General features: G+C 46.5%; 1 protein-coding gene across 1 annotated transcript in view; it reads right to left on the bottom strand.

The window, feature by feature from the left end:
• The window catches only part of LOC121277751 (vesicular inhibitory amino acid transporter-like), a 90838-nt gene that overhangs the window by 51395 nt on the left and 22127 nt on the right, over positions 1–17316 (bottom strand). The window contains exons 6-7 of the mRNA XM_041187390.1: positions 8290–8382; positions 7741–7812 (exon numbers count right to left, since the gene is read on the bottom strand). Coding sequence (XP_041043324.1) covers positions 7741–7812; positions 8290–8382 — 165 coding nt within the window. The remainder of the gene's footprint in view (positions 1–7740; positions 7813–8289; positions 8383–17316) is intronic.

The following is a 17316-nucleotide window of genomic DNA, read 5'->3' as shown; positions in this document are numbered from 1 at the left end:
TGAATTGCTGCAGGCCTCATTTGTGATGGGGTTGCAGGGAAAGTGTGGCCCTCAGCAGTTACCTTTCCATTTCCTTCTCCAACTGTGCATGCCCTCACCCCATAATGTCCCTGACCAATTCTTTTTTACTCATCCTTTGTACACCCTTCCCTCCCATCACAACATCATCCTGGATTAATATAGCATCTTTAATGTCATGAAACATTGTAAGGTGCTTCATAGTAGCATTGTCAGGCAAAATTTGACATATGGTCACATATGAAAATATTAGCAAGGTATGCAAAAGTTTGTTTGAAGAGGTAGGTCTTAAGGAGAGCCTTAAGACAGAGAGAGCGGTAGAGAGGCTGTGAGGTTTAGGGAGGGAATTCTAAAGCTTATGGCTAATAGGGTGCAGTGAAGTAGTGGTAACATCACTTGGCTAGTAACCCAAAAGCCCTGAATAATGCTATTGGGGCATGAGTTCACATCCCACCATAGCAGCTGTTGGAATTTAAATTCAATTAATTCATAAATCTGTTGCTAGATTCAGTAATGGTGACTATGAAACTATTGAATTGTTTAAAAAATGAACCTAGTTTATGAAAGGAAATCTGCTGGCCTATATATGAGTTCAGACTCCCAGTAATGTGGCTGACTTTTAACTGCACTTTGAAATAGCCTAGCAAGCCATTCAGTACTATGGAACCTCTACTGAAAAGTTGAAAAAAAAACAGATGGACAGCAATATTTCAAGAAGCTACATGCTCAAGGGCAGTTAGGGATGGACAACAAATGGTGGCCTTGCCAGTGATGCTCACATCCCAGGAAAGAATTTTTAAAAATCCTACAACCTCTTTGAACTATTCATTCAACCTCATACCCTCCTCTTGCTCTGTTATCACTTTTAACCTTAACGCTCCATGAATTCTCCACCCAATTCAACTCCACCAATGGCCAATGGAGATAGGCCAGAGATCCTTTCAACCTCTTTCCCTTCACCCATAACTTCTCCTCCAACATGTTATCCTTAAAGGGGTTTTGTTTTGTTTTCATTCAAATGCATTATTTTAAAAAATCAATGTAGAATGAGGAAAGACCTTCTACCTGGCTCTCCTTTTCTTCCTTTTTGATGGCTATTAGTGACTGCAGTTGATGTTACACAGGTGCAACCAATGAGAACACTTAGCTTTACTGCCTGTAAACAAAACAGCTGAAATAATTAGTTGGTTTCAAAATTCAGCCAATTGTTTTCTTTTTTTTTCAAAAAAATTTGCAGTTGATTTTAGCTTGCCTATTTCAGGTGGGAGGCTTCTTATAGTAGGATTAAACATGGCGCTATGAAGTAAATAGCACCTCCATTGCCATTTTAAGGAAAAAAAATGGACAGATCATGTACTCTCCTAACAGTTCACCGTGCAGAGGTAAGTTAGATTACTTTTTAAGGGGTCTGGGGTGGCCTCTGTTCCACCTGGGACATGTATGTCAAATTTGGTAAGATACGTTGGAATGCCTGTATGATGCCACGGATGGATTGTAGTGGACACCTCAGCTGCCTCCGAAATTGTGTATTGAAAATGACAGTGAGTAGAATTACATTGAAAATTCAGCAGTAAGCACTCAACTATTTTTTCAGCTTCCTGCACACCCCATTCCTGTTGTCCAAGCCATTGTTAAAATTGGGACCTAGAATCTACAGAATATTTTTATTTCTTAATTTAGTATGTAGCATAGCAGGAATAAACACAGAATTCTAGATTTATTTAACGGAACCAGCATTTTTTGAGAAAAAGCATATGTAACACTGGATTCTGTCTACATTATCAAATTTTCAAATATAATTTCAATCTTGGTGCAATTATGGACCCAAGTGTCCCAAATCGTACCAATTTATGTTGTAGGGCCATGGTAACTTGCAGCATAAAGTGCCAAAATAATATTCATTTTACTCAAATCAAAGCAAAACAGCATTAGACATACATTATGCTGGAACAAAATATATACCCTTATCTCATATTGAAATAGTACAGATTTTCATTACTGTATCATTGCAACAGAAAGAAATACTGTTAATATGAATAGAGGTGCACAGTGAACCAGATAAAGTGAGCAGGGCTCACAAAGATCCCTCCATAATAATGCTGAAAACAAAGGTTTTGGAAATCAGCCAGAAATAATACCAACGTGATGAGAATAACAATACAGTCATGTAGATTTGATTTGCAACATGACATTTTGATTTATTGTTGTTAAGCTTCATTAATGCATGGTTTCAACATCATTCTTTTTAGTGTAAAGGAAAAATATGTAAACTCTAAAAGGGAACATTAAGGATATATACAGCAATGAATTTACTCTCACTTCAGTCTTGCATTCACATTGATTTTTTTTTAATATTAATAAATTTGTTGTGCCATTGCTCATTATAAGTCGGAAGGTACAAAATCAAGAGCATGTCAATCACAATCTTATTATATATTAATTAGAGGAGCATTTATGCCTTTCTATCCTTTTCCTAATAGGCATAAAGGGACTGCCTTAATGCCAACACTTTTCTAACAAGGTGGATCTGTGCTTAATCTGACCGACTTCTCTGTGCTCACTAAGTCTAGGTCGATTAGAGAAGAAAGCCGATCACCATCAACGTCCGCCCTTTCCTCACTTTCACGTATTCCATTTTTGACCCTTCCCTTCCTCATCTTTTCTGGCTGTGATCTTGACCAATATTCACTATAGGCTCACTTGCATACACTTCCTCCCGCCCTGCTTCTTGTAAGGACTCTATTCCATTCTATAAGGGCAGAATTTTGCTCTCATCAGGCTGGCTCAGCGGGGGCGAGCAGGAGCAGTGAGGAAGCAGACTGCCACCTGCAATCAGAGCCTGACCGTGATTTCACACTGGTGGGCCAATTAAGGCCTGCCCAGTGTGAACACCAGCTGCCGGACATCCGAGAAGGAGAGGGCGGGTCGGGGGCCTGTTGTCCGCCGGGTCGCCATTGGACCGCCAGTTCAAAAACAATGCAGGTAGCCCCAAGCAGGCTGCCTGCATCTGAGTTGCAGCAGTGACATGGCTGCAAATTAAAGTGCAGGGACCAGGCAGGGGGTGAGGTCAGGTGGGCACTTGGCGCCCCATTCTCCTGCTGAGTGCCTCGCCACCCTCCTGGAGGAGGTGGCTGCAGAAGGGACACCGTTATCCTCAGAGATAGGAGGAGGAGGCTACCGTATCTCACAAAGAGGTCATGGAAGGAGGTGGCAGCCTGGTTGACCAGCCATGACGTGGTGCGGCGCACCTGGGTGCAGTGCTGGAAACACATCAATGGCCTACTGTGCTCAGGAAGGGTGAGTACCGTGTTGGCATGGGTCAGTGTGTTCAATTGTTTTGGGCTGGCTACCCACCGTGGAGCTCAGGGGTGTTAGAGTCTGAGTGCCAACTGTCAATCACACCGGAGCTGGCCAAGGGAGTCAGCCATGGTTGCTTGGACTGAGTGCCTTGTGCCTCGAGGGCCACGACTCGGATCTCTGTGCAAGGTGCTCCTCAGCTGAGGTTGGCCAGTATGCAATGGCGCTGCAGGTAGAGAATGGACTAATCCATGCTCCTCTGTCCTTTCAGGAGAGGGCATCCCATAACACTATTGAGAGGTCACGGACTCGTGGAGGACCCCCACATGTCCTCATCCTCTCCTGATATGAGGAGGGGGCATTAGAGCTCGAGAGGCATCATGCACCTCAATCAACCGGCCGCGGTGAGGCTGGGGCATCAGACAAAGGTAAGAATGCAGAGCACTGAGGGGTGAGAGTTTAGGATGCTGCAGCCAATCTTGTGCAGCCTCATCATTGATAGGAGCCTCCAGACTGGATTCCTCACTAAACATTAAAAGATGATGGCACCATGATGCAGATCTCCATTCTCTCACCAGTGTGCCTGGCATGCACAGTGACAGTGTCATGACTTAAATTAATGACATGTCCTTCTCCCTTAGATCTGCCACCAAGCAGCAAAGCGCACAATCTCCAGGAGCTACCCCTGACCCCGGAGGACCGCTATGCTTCCCAAACATCTGCATCACACCCACTCTCTGAACCAGGTACCAGCGCAGATACCAGCACCTCGGTGGCCATTAGTTCGGCGGCTAGTATCTCGGTGCATATTAGTGAGGGCACTTCACATTCACTTGACTTGCAGGTGGAGGCAAAGAGTGCCCAGGGCACCAGCAGTTGGAGGACTGCTGGAGACCAGGACGATACTCAGTTGAATGCTGATGATGGGCCTCTGGAGCCTCCAATAAGCAGCACATGCTGGATGTATAGGAGGATCTGGCGGAGATCCAAGAGACTATGTGTGCCATGGTCTCCGTTGTGGAGGAGCCCCTATGGGGTGTGAGCACTGCCTTGGCCCTCATGGCTGAGTGCAATGCCTCCTCCATGGAGAGAGTAGCGACTCTCAAGGAGAGGCTGCTCCAGGGACAGAATCAGGGGGTCCTGGGATTGCATTTAGACCTGCAAGCCCTCACCTGACCTCAGCTGGTCAGTGTCCGTGTGTGAGATGGGTGGGGTACCCAGTATCTCAGCTAGTTGCCCAACCAACAGTGGTGAGCAGAGAGTACCACAGTGACCTCACGTTGGCGCATGAGTTGCTTGTCGTCTCTACGCACTCCTCTCAGGGCGCTCTGCATGACAGCAGCAGCTCCTCCGCCCCTCTGCCAGTGACTGTCACATCTGATAAGGCTGCAGTGACTAGGGAGATGTAAGCCATGACACTGGCTGCTCCCTCTCAGGCGGGGCCAGCACAGGCTTAACTGTCTAGAGGACACCCCCCAAGGTCATCAAGGCCAACAGGACAGCAGAATCAGCAGGTTGTCTCCAATGCCTGTGCCAGTGATGGGAGAGCACCTAGATGTAGCATCGGTAAACGTAGGTTTAAAGCCTTAAGCACAAGAGGATCTGGTCACGGGTGATCATTTGTTCTCCCATTTCTTTTTTCAATGGTGTGACTATTGTTCTGCTCAGTAATATGTGAGTTCCAATGTTAAATTACATTTGCTTTTTATTGGCCTGAGTACGTTTTATTTGTTTTGTAGGTGCCGGGTAGGCCTTTATGTAATGCTGGACGTGGGTGGCTCTTGGGGGCCAATGAGAGGGTTATTTCTGTGATCTAGGATGGAGGCGGCAGCGCTGGCATGAGGCAGTAGCTCTTATGTGGCAGCCTAGCTGAAGGAACGTTGGATAAAGGCACCCCTGGTGTCCCTGCCTCCCTAGAGGTTACCAAGGTCTGGCTCCATGCCCTCAGCGTTCTCCTCACCTTGTTCATCTTCAGACTCACTACTGGACTCATCATCTGTGGCCTTTGCAGCTGGATCAGCATCCTCTTCCTCCAGTGGGTCCACTCTTGCCAGTGCCAGATTGTGGAGAGTGCAGCATGCAACCACTATTAGGGACACCCATTCTGGGCGGTATTGTAGTGTGCCCACTGAATGGCCCAGGCATCGGAAGCGCATCTTGAGAAGAGCTATGGCTCCCTCTACCACCGCCATTGTGGAGCCATGGCTCCTGTTGTACTGCTGCTCCACCTCTGTTCTTGGGTGGCAGAGAAGTGTCATGAGCCACCTTATCAAGGGATAGCCCTTGTCACCCAGCAGCCATCCTTCCAGTCGGGCTGGAGCACCGAAGAGCCTCAGCACCTGGAAATATCTCAGGATATATGCATCATGGGAGCTACCAGGGTACCTTGCACAGACTTCCTGTGGTCACAAACTATCTGCACATTCATGAAGTGTTGACGAAGGCATCCGGCTGACTTTCTGGCCTTGATGGCCACATTTTTGCTGCTTATGGCACCTTGGGCATGGGGGAACCCAGAAATTGCTGCAAAGCCTCTGGCTCACTCAGCCTGGCTGGCCTCGTCCATATGGAAATGAAGGAAAGCCAATACGCACCTGAACAGATCTTCTGTCACCAGCTTGATGCAACTGTGGACAGCTGATTGGGACACTCCACACAGATCCTCCACTGACCCCTGGAAAGAGCCGGAGGCATAGAAGTTGAGGGCCACCGTGACTTTCAGAGCCACTGGCATAGGGTATCCACCCACACAGTTGAAGCTGATCTCAGGCCCGATCATCTGACAAATGGAGGTCACGGTCTCCCTGGAGAGATGGATCCTCCTTCATCATTGCACATAGGACATTTTGAGGTAGCTGCATCACCACCTGTAAACTCTGGCAGCAGGATAGTGGCATCTTCAGCAGCCCCTTCCGCCTTGGGCTTCCTGCTGGTCCTGTGTCCCTTGTGCCTGCGCCTCTCCTCCCACAGGCTCCTCCTTGGAAGCTGCATTGGGACACCTGGCCTCCTCTCCCTTCTGCCCTTCTCTCCCTCCACAGAGAAGGTGCCACCAGCGGAGACCACAATCACCATTACCAGGGCAAGGGAAGGCTGTCTGATAACTGGAAGGGTCCATAGGGTCTGAATCCTCAGGGGGCCTTGAAGACACCAATGAGTCCTGAAATGACGAGTGGAAATGCTAAGAATGAAGCCCCAATCAGAGATTAAGCTGGCAAGTACCAATAAGCAACCAGTACCAAACTATCTCCAAAACTACTCACTACTCACATTGACAATGCTGCTGACCTTTTTTATCCTGCCCATGGATGAGGTTCTGCAAATTGTGGGCTGCCTGCCTGCCCGTTTTGCCCATGCAATGAGCAAAAAATTGCACAGGCAATGTTAAATTGCCATCAGTTGGATTGTCAAGTGCCTTAACTGGTCTCTTAATTAATGGCAGGCATGGCTCCGATTCCTGCTTGCGCCCGCCAACCGAAACATCGCGTGATGTCATTGCGCATCATTTTACGCTCATTTGGGTTGGGCATCCAACCAACAAGTGAAGAATTCTGCCCCAAGTTCCTCCATCACATTTGTTCTGACATTGCCCCTTTGCATACCAGAGATTTCATAATGTCTTCCTTTCTCCTCAGTCGAGGATTCCCCTTCACCTCGGTTGACAGGGCCCATTTAATTTCCTCTACTTCTGGTCTCACCCCTTCCCCTCCCTCCCAGGATCACAATAAGGTTCTCCTTGTGCTCACCTTCCAGCCCAACCATTTCCACATTCAATGGGTCCAGTTTCATTGCTGCCATCTACCCCTCCCCTTTCTGAAAGACTGTTTCTGCTGTCACATCCTGATGCATTCCTTCATGACCCCAACAGCCTTACTCACTTCCCCAGAAACTTCATCATCCAATTCAGGGTCATGGGAATTCAGAACCTATCCTGACAGGCATTGGGGGTTAGGCAGAGTACACACAGGACAGGATGCCAGTCCATCACAGAGCAAACACTCACACACACAGGGACAAGTTACTGTAGCCAATCCTGATCAGCATGTCTTTGGATGGTGGGAGGAAACTGGAGAACCCAAAGGAAACCCAGGCAGACATGGGGAAAATGTGCAAACTCCACTCAGACAGACACCCAACATCAGGATCGAACCCGGGTCCTTGGAGCTGTGAAGCAGTAGCTCTAACCACTGTGCCACCATGCTGCCCTCTTCCCACACATCACCCCTTTATTATGCATTTATTTGTGACTGTCTTATATTTCTGTTACCTTTTCGGACTCCTCCATAGTGGATACATTTAGTTTACTCCTTCATGGCAAGTTACCTACCTGTTCAGGAGTGACTCATTTCTACCAATTAGGTGCAAGTGTGACATATTGTTTGCATATGTGACACTTTCAAGTGTGATATATGTGACACTTTGACGTACTGGAGGCAAGATTTTTAATATACGTCTAAGCACATCTGCCATTGCATGACTCATGATGAGTTGCAAATTATACTGTTACAAGGAAACAAACAAGACCCCCAGACATTTAAGTCTGAGCCTGTGTGAAAAATCTAAGTAGTATTCCTGTAGGAGGGTGAATGATTAGGATTGTGGATGAGCCTACTTCTGGAATAGTAAAAAGGAACAATGAAACAGGAGTAAGCCATTCAACCCTTAGAACCTGTTCCACCATTGAATTAGATCATGGCTGATCTATACCTCCAAATCATTTACCTACTATTGCTTTGTTTCCCTTGATACCCTTTTCCAACAAAAACTTAAAGATCCTATAACATGGAATACTTTATTCCCAGTCATACCAAAACCATTGTAATGGCTACCACATCACACCCTTTAAATTGTCTGATGTTTTTAATCCAAAAATAAACACATTTTTAGCCTGCTTTCAAGACCCCAATAATGAATTCTTGCCTTTGTGCTGCCAGTTCTGCTCCATTACTGAACAGGAGGATAGAAAGCAGAATTTACCTGGAGGAAATTCAGGCATGGCTTGACAGACCAGATGGTCTTTTCCTGCTCGTCATTTTCTAATGTTCGTATGCTTTGTGAATAGCCAGTTTGCTGTCAATCAAAAAAAACTTCTGGGAGATGTATGTAGATTCAGATGCATGTCACCTTGTAATCTATTATCTGTTAAGCCTATGCAAATAACTGAACAGTGAGTTGCTTTTCCATGAGAAAATTGAATTATCCAGTAATTTGAATTAGAATACATAAGTAATCAAGAAAAATAGGAATTCAGTGCTATAAATGAATTATCAGTTTATTCAAATTAAGATGCAAGGACTGAAAATTTGCACTTTTATGCACTTCTTGCAATACGTTCTGGGATCCATCTGTTGGGAGCCTCAATATGCCACCTGCACATTTTGGGCCCCTGTCTACCTGTCCCTGGAAATGACAAAATCTGTACACTGTGCCCAGTCCAGTAGGTGCTCAATGCACCCCACCTCTGCCACCACCACTGCCCCCTGCCACAATCCTCCACCCCCAACAGAATAGAAAATGGTGCCCCTTGGCTCCCTTTGTAAGGGGCCTGCATTTAATTAAAAATAAAACTTCAGAACTTTTCTTCAGGAACCAGAGGGTAAAATAGGTTCTGTTTCTTTAAAAAAAAGCACACACACACACAATCTGGAATTGAGAGATAATCCACATTTCATCTTGAAGGTGTTGTAGCCCTAAAATAGAATATAACAGTGAGACAAATTTTTATTTGTAGTCCAGTTGTTTAATTACCTGCTTACTTCGATCTGAATTGAGTCAGAAAGGGCTTTTGTATTTTAGATGATAAATAGATTTGTGTTTAGCAACTGTTAGGTGAATGCCTATTGGAACTGTCTGAAAAAGACAACAATCTATCTATTGTTTCAGATTGTTACAAATAAGATCTATTAACTATTAGGTGTGCTCTGGAGTGCTTTGGGCATATGATTGGCTGCTTTGAGTAACTTTTCCTTCCAGATAGATTTGTTCAAATATTTTGGTAAGTTTTGGTTAAGTTAATATTTTCAAAATTAATTCAAGTTCAGAATCCTTAAGGGTTAATTTTCAAGTGCACAACCTCCTGACACCTTGCAAGAATCCAAGAAATATCACTGAATAAGTTGGCCAGTGCTTCCATTAAATAAAGTGCAGGCTTCAATAAGAAATGAGTCAGAAACAAATTGCGAATGAAATTACTATTAAACACAAATCTCTGAGCCGATATATTTGGATTGTGCTGCACATAAATATTTTGGCCAAAGTTCTATGCTAGTACTTTCTTTGCGTAAATCCAGGTGACTCTCAAGACATTTTTTTTATATTAGAGCTTTGTAAGTAAGTGCCAGAGAGTTTCGATGTTCATCTGTTAGAAGAGGCACAAGCAATCATTGAAATTAGCGGGCTAATGGGAAAGTTTTGAATTTTTGAAAATTTGAATGGAAAATTGGCATAAACCAGTTCTGTGCGAATTTCCTCAAACAGTTAAATGTTAATACAATGGAGTTCTTAAACATAGGTTTACCAAAACTTCCTGGGAAATTACGGACCTTTGCATGTAACTGATTACGTTTTCGTTTATATGTGATGACTTGTGTATGGGCTAGGATTACCAACTGTGATTAAATGGATTTCTAGAGGTTTCATCAAATGTCTTGAACACAGGTTCCAGCCATTGGTCGGCCAACACATTCAGCCTTGTGACGCACTGTCCTCCTACACTAAGTAGAAAGAAAAAATAAAAACAGTAAAAGCTGGGAAAACTCAGCAGGCCTGGCAGCATCTGTGGAGAGAGAAACAGAGTTAACGTTTTGAGTCAGTATTCAGATTTCCATTATCTGCAGTATTTTGCTTTTAAGAAAGAAAATTGCTCAATTGGGTGATGCTTAACTGTCAACCAAACAGCCTTTTGTGTTCACCATTTTCAATATTTTTATATCTGGTAAAGAGAAATGTCCAAAGAAAATGCCAAAAAAAATCTTTTAATGTCCCAATGATTTTTCTCCAGGGTTGCACACGACAGCGTCCTGGAGACTCCAGGTCAATCCTGGAGGGTTGGCAACCCTAGTATGGACTGGTTCTTGGATGCTCATTATGAGAAAAAAAACTAAAGTCATAATAACATTTTAATTACTCAAAAGCTGTTTATATACAAGTTTGTTTTTTGTAGATTTTGTGATTTCCATTTCCTAAGATTATAGCTAAGGGTCTTCCATTTCTGCATTTGTAACTCAAGAAAAGTACATGAACAAAAAGTCCAACACTAATTTCCAGGTCATCAGCTTAGTGGGGAAAGCAAGATGCATGGAAAAGACTTTGATAAAATATCCAAAGTCATTTGATTGTTTCCTTTGCCGTTTCTTGTTCATAGTTATGCTGCTCGTGCTTGTTTTTCTTTTAATATTTTCAATAATTTCTTAGTAGTAGCTACCTACTGCTTTCCTTATCTTTGATTTGCATGTTTCCTACCCCATCAGTTATAATTTTGTTTAGTTTTATGAAAACAAATTCCGAGCCACTGAGCTGCAGCAGTTTGCATAGACCAGTAAAGTGTAAGAAATGTGACACCTTAAATATGATGACTAAGCTATGCATTTTGACCGTAATATATGTACTAGCAGATGCCCTCTACCATTGTACATGACAAGTCAGAGGTGACATTTTTTAAAGGGAGATGGAGAGAGGAGAATGCCCAATAGTGAGAACGAATGGATATTGTTACCAAAGATACTTTTGTGAAGACATTTGCGAAAAATGTGTTCAGAAACAATGAAATTAACTTTTTTGTTCTCTGGAAACAAATTACATAAATAAATTAATATTGCAGAGAGATAAATAAATTTGATCCCTTTGTGTGGTAGAGCTACATAAATAAATAAACACATTTGTGTAAGCTGGCTGGAAACATTAGCTGGCTTAGAGAGAAAGAAAACAACTTTTAAAAATTCATTCTTTGGAAATTAGCATCGCTGGCAAGGCCAGAATTTATTGCCCATCCCTAATTTTCCTTGAGCATGTGGTGTAGAGCCACCTTCTTCACCTGCTGTTGTCCATGTTGTGTTGTTCTACCACAGTGCTAATAGGGAGGGAGTTCCAGAATTTTGACCCAGTGACCTGCTTTTGTGCAACAGAGAGATGCTTAGGATGTCAAATGGCAATGTGGTAAATTGCTGATCAGTGTAATGTAATGGGTTAATAGCGTAGATATACTAACGTGTGATGTTGACTATGTTGTACCTGTGATATCAGCAGTCATGTGCTACAGACTCTGTATAACAGACAAGCAGCACTCGAAGGAGATGTGCCTACTCAGTAACCCACCTTGTAAATATTGGGCAGAATTTTATGGATGACATGTGGGTGGCGGAGCCCACACGTCAGTGCTTAAAATGTCGCGCGCTGATGTCGGGTGAGCGTCCCGACGTTAGCGCGTGCCATTGCGATATTTAGCTGGGCGGGCTCGTGATGGAGTGTGACACGCGCCCGCCATTAATTAAAGGCCTTGTTAAGGCCCTGAACTTGGCAATCGAGACCGATTTTGAGGAGCCCGTGTGATCTTCACCTCGGCGCACAGGCCCAACGGGCAGGCGGGCAACTGATTTTTTAACATACCTCATCCACGGGCAGGATATGTGGGCTCAGAGGGGTTGCTAATGTTTTATCTGAAGTACTTAATGCAGAAAGTGTTTTAAACTTGCCTGTGTGATTGTTAGCAGTTCAGATCGATTTACAATAGCTTTCTCTGTACTTTGAAGCTTCAGCTCAGTAGTCTGCAGACAGGAAACTTTACTGGGCCTGCAGCTTTCCGGAGGCCTCCATTTAGCCTGGGTATCGGTTCTGACATCTCCACTGGAGGCAGCTCCTCTGAGGACGAAGGGAGGGATAGAATAAGGAGGAGGCCTGGAGTGGACAATCAGCCTCCAGGGGAGCCACCTTTGGGAGGCCAGGCACAGGCACAAGGGGCGCAGCAGGGCCAAGAGGTTGTCCAAGGTGGAAGTGGCTGCAGAAGATGCCACTATCCTGATGTCAGGTTATACAGGTAGTGAAGCAGCCACCTCAATATGACTGAGGTGCAGTGCCGAAGGAGGTTCCAACTGTCAAGGGGGACAGTCAACTATATCTGTCAGATGATTGGCCCTGAGATCTCCACTAACTGTGTGGGTGGACACCCCATGCCAGAGGCTCTGAAGCTCACAGTTGCCCTCCACTTCTATGCATCTGGCTCCTTCCAGGGCTCAGTGGGTGATTTTTGTGGTGTCTCCCAATCAGCTGTCCACACTTGTGTCAAGCAGGTTACAGACGCTCTGTTCAGATGTGCATTGACCTTCATCCACTTCTGCTGCGACCAGGCAAGTCAGGCACATCGAGCCAGAGGCTTCGCGTCCATTGCTGGCTTCTCCAGCATCTAGGTTGCAATAGGCTGCACACATGTGGCCATCAAAGCGCCAGTGGGTGAGCCCGGTGCCTTTGTCAACAGGAAGGACTCCCGCTCCATGAACGTGCAGATAGTGTACTGTCACTGTACTGTGTGACAGGATGCTGAATCTACAAGTTTGTGCAAGGTACCCAGGCAGGTCCCATAATGCCTCCATCCTCAGACTCTCCCAGGTGCCGGGGCTCTTCAGTGCTCCTGCTCGGCTGGATGGTTGGCTGGTGGGTGACAAGGATGATCCCCTCAGAAGGTGGCTCATGATGCTTCTCCGCCATCCAAGAGCAGAAGCTGAGGAGCGCTACAATAGGAGCCACGGCACCACAAGGGCTGTGGTGGAGATAGCCATCGGTCTTCTCAAGATGTGCTTCCATTGCCTGGACCGCTCAGGGACCGCACTCCAGTACCCCCCAGATCACGTCTCTGTGATAGTGGTAGCATTCTACGCTCTGCACAATCTTACGCTGGAAAGGGGGGATGCAGTTGACAATGAAGACCTTGACACAGTGGAGGCGGCTGCACATGATGAATCCAGCAGTGGCTCAGAGGATGAGGAAGCACAGGGCAAGGATGAGGGGCAGCACACTGACCCGCTACTACGCCAAGGCGGCAGGGACATCCGGGACACTTTAATTCAATGAACCTTCAGCTAGTTCCACACACATGGATCTGCAGGACCAGCATTGCCTGGCGCTTCCACATGTGGCACTTAGGTGCTACATCTTCCAGCTCATCAGCTGAAACTAAGGGCTTAGTACAGAAACATCAATGTCCACTCAAACACTCGTGATATGTCTGTGAAACAGACAAATGCAGCATAAAGAAAACACCCTCAGCCATGGTCAGAAAAGTGGACTTTATTGCCACCAAAATAAACAACAAACGTTGTTCTGACGCAGATAATGAAACATTCCCTAATCAAGGGCCAACACAAAATCACCAGTGACAAATCTGTGGAGTGCCTAATGTGCCTTTTGCTTACATTGTGGGTGCTACATTTAGGTGCTACCCATCGCTCGGAGTGGCTTGTGAGACAGCCTGCTGACTCTGCTGTCCTCATGGCCTCGATGACCTTGGCGGGCGTCCTCTGGCCCGTGGAGCCTGTGCTGGCCCCACCTGGGAGGGAGTGGCCAGTTCCAGAACTGGCATCTCCCAGTTGTCACAGCCTCAATGGATGCAACGGTCACTGGCAGAGGGGTGGAGGAGCTGCTGCCCTCATCCGGAATGCCCTGAGAGGAGCTCACAGCAACGACAGGCAGCTGCTGCACCGATGTGAGGTCACATTGGACCTCCCTGCTCACTGCAGATGGATGGGCATCGAGCGGCAACACTTGGTGCCCAGACCATATCCAACATTGCGACTGACCACCTGTGGCCATTAGTGCTGTGAGGACTTGCAGGTCAGAGCATAACGCAATCAGAAGATTCTCAATCTTCTGGAAGCCCCTCTCCATGAGAGTCGCCAATCTCTCAGTGAAGGAAGCCTGAGGATCTGTCCTGAGGTTCATGCCATCGCTGACACTCTGCCTGGATTCCTTCACCACAGAGACCAAGTGAAGCACACCCTCATGCAACCCTGCCAGATGCTCCCGGGCACTCTGCCACTTGTCCTGCAGCTGCTGCATGGCTAACATCTCCAGAGGCACATCATCACTGCCCTACTCAGCATGTGCCTGGTCCCCTGCAGTCCTCCGGCTGCTGGTGCCAACAGCAATCTCTGTCTGTACCATCTCCTCCAGCGATTGTGAAGTGCCCTCTCCACTGTGCCCCGGGACACTAGACAACATCATAATCCCCACCGATGTGGTAGTCGTTGCGCTGGTGCCTGGCTGGCTGAAATATGTGACACAAGTTGCAAGAGATGCCCCTCAGGTGCGGTGATGGTGTTGAAATTAACAACAAGGACAGTGCATCAATTAGCGTTCAGTCAGTAACACCATTCATCCCTTTCCCCTCCAGGCTTATTACGCACTCAACCTTCAAGAACCTAAGGAGGTGAACATTGGGGTGATAAATAGTCAAGAAGAGGCCCAAACATTACACATGCATATAGACAGGCTGGTCAGATGACCTAAAGAATACCACATGGAATGTTATGTGGATAAGTGTGCCGTTAAGCACTTGGGCAAGACAAGCAATACATGAGGAATGGTAGGACCATGAAAAGTCACGACAATTACAGGGACCTTGCTGGGCAGACCTGTTAAGGTAGCAGAACAGGAACATAAGGTGTTTAACAAGGTAAAGGCCAGACTTGCCTTTATTAGCCGAGGAATAGAACGTAGGAAAAGGGAGGTCAAGTTGCAAGTGCAGAAAACGCTGTCGAGGCTACATCTACACTTCTGTGTCCAGTTGTAACCTGCGCTTCATGGGAGGGATGGCATTAGAGTTGGGAGAGTGCAGAGGTTCCTGACCTGGATGCATGCTGGCCTGGAGAGTTGGAGATATGAGGAAACATTGCATACACTTGCGACATTTGCCATGGAGCACAGGAGATTGACATTATTGACCTTCATACCGTTATGAGGGGCATAGAATGGATGGACAGAAGGCAACATTTCCCCTTGGCGCAGGGATGACTAACGTGGTGGCATTTATTTAAGTTGAGTGCCATGAGGTTGACAGGTGAGGTGCTGATGACCTTTTGGACAGAGTAATGTGGGATGCACCGGCTGAAAGGGTGGTGGAGGTACAAACTCTCCTAAGATGCAATAAGTCTTTGGATGTGCAGCAGCGATGCCATGGCATGTTAAGCCATGGGGATAGTGGTCACAAATTGGATAAGGCGACTTTGGAAGGTGCTAGAGATGCCCATCCTCAAGGGGCTAAGGGACCTTTGTGTATGACCCACATGTCTAACTGTATCAGTCTGTGAATGAGCAGTGTTCCTGCATTAATGATTGCAGCAATCATCAGTGCTTTGGATGGTGGGGAGACAGAGTGGCTGGTACTGTGGGCCTCAAACACCTGGCCACTGTACCCCCACCTCACTGACACCTGTCGACCTGGCTGCTTGCCTCCTCCCCAGCTACATGGCCTGCTCCTCATTGGTGTTGAGGTGCCTCAGCACGGTGTGCCCACCACCAGTCCGCAAATGCTCCCAGCTATTGTGCTCTGTTTTTGCCTGCAGAACAGAGAAGAGCATTTATTGGGGCTGATCGCTCATGTACTCTGCATGCACACGCCGCACCCCAACCACAGTGGCCCATCTGGGGCCTCCAGTGGCTCCTGTCCACATTACTGGTGATCGGTCCCCAGAAGATAGTACAGCTGCTCCCAACCCCCTCCGCCAACGGCCACCTTGGGCACATTCGGCGTCCATCACTTTGAATAACACAAGGGTCTTAGCACCCATGACAAGGAGGCACAACCAGGTGCAGCGCCAAGGCCAGCAGATGGCTCTTGGTCACGACACCTTGAGACTCCCCTTCCACCATCTCATCACCATCACTAAGACATGTGTTGGAGTTCTGAGTATGTGTCTAGCTGCCTCCCCTGCAGGTTGTCCCCAGACTACTCAAATGCGACAAACACCAACATATGCTGCGGGAAGAGCCCATCTTCTTCTCAACCACTAAGGCTGATGTAAGCATGGTCAGTACCTGTTTGCCCACCCAGCGTGCGCCAAACGCCCAATGCAGTAACGACACTAAGACGTGGATGGGTGGGGGGGGGCCTCAAATGCTAAGACTACCTGCTGAGTAAAATGGCCAAGGCTGACATGGTACTCACCCTTCCAGAGTGCAACAAATCATTGAAGCGCTTGCGGCACTGGTTTCCTGTGCATCGCACAGCATCTTGAGAGCTTACAGCCTCCACTACCTCCTGCCACGCCTGCCTGGTCACGTGGGGGGGGGGGCCCTCCTCCTCCCATCCTCGGGAAACAACACCTCCTGACGATTTGACACCTCTTCAAGGAGGGCAGCAAGGCAGTCTTCGGAGAACCGAGGGGCACATTGGTCCCCCACTGGCCTACCCTGCAGCCTGGCCCCCTCCTCCTCCTCCGCCCTGACCCCCTCTATGACCCAATGAATTACTGTTCAATGCTGGAATAGTTAAAGACTACACCAGGTTGTTTAAGCTAAAGTGAAGCACAAATGACAATTCAGATGCTGAGATACTGCTGGAAGCATGACCTGCCTCCACACCATTGAGGGTCATATAGTATAAAATAAGAAATAAATAAGGTTTTTATTATACTCAGCCTTCACCAACTTCCTTTTGGGCATACTTACCCTCCTACCATTTCACCGTCTAACATTGCATTATCTTCAACACTTGCACGAAGAGCGAAAAAAACTGCTGCATTGACTGCAGCTCATAACATGTTTACAGGGATATATCTGCTGTTACCTATGGAGAAAAGACATGACGAGTTTGTCTGTAACATTACTACATTTAAGTGTTCTTTGCAAAAGATAAACAAAAGCAAAGGGTGGAACATTGAAATTATCAGGAAATCTGGTCCCTTAGTAGGCATGAGGAGAAAGTTCTACAAATCCCAGACAGGACAGAGATACTGGAGATCATGTGAGAGATGAAAAGGTTGGGGGAGGGTTATCACATTCAGGTTGGTAATAAGA

This window comes from Carcharodon carcharias, chromosome 5, assembly GCF_017639515.1.
Source record: "Carcharodon carcharias isolate sCarCar2 chromosome 5, sCarCar2.pri, whole genome shotgun sequence".
In the NCBI taxonomy this organism is placed as follows: domain Eukaryota; kingdom Metazoa; phylum Chordata; class Chondrichthyes; order Lamniformes; family Lamnidae; genus Carcharodon; species Carcharodon carcharias.
Note: the sequence above shows the minus strand (reverse complement) of the source record. Positions and strands in the feature narration are given on the sequence as shown.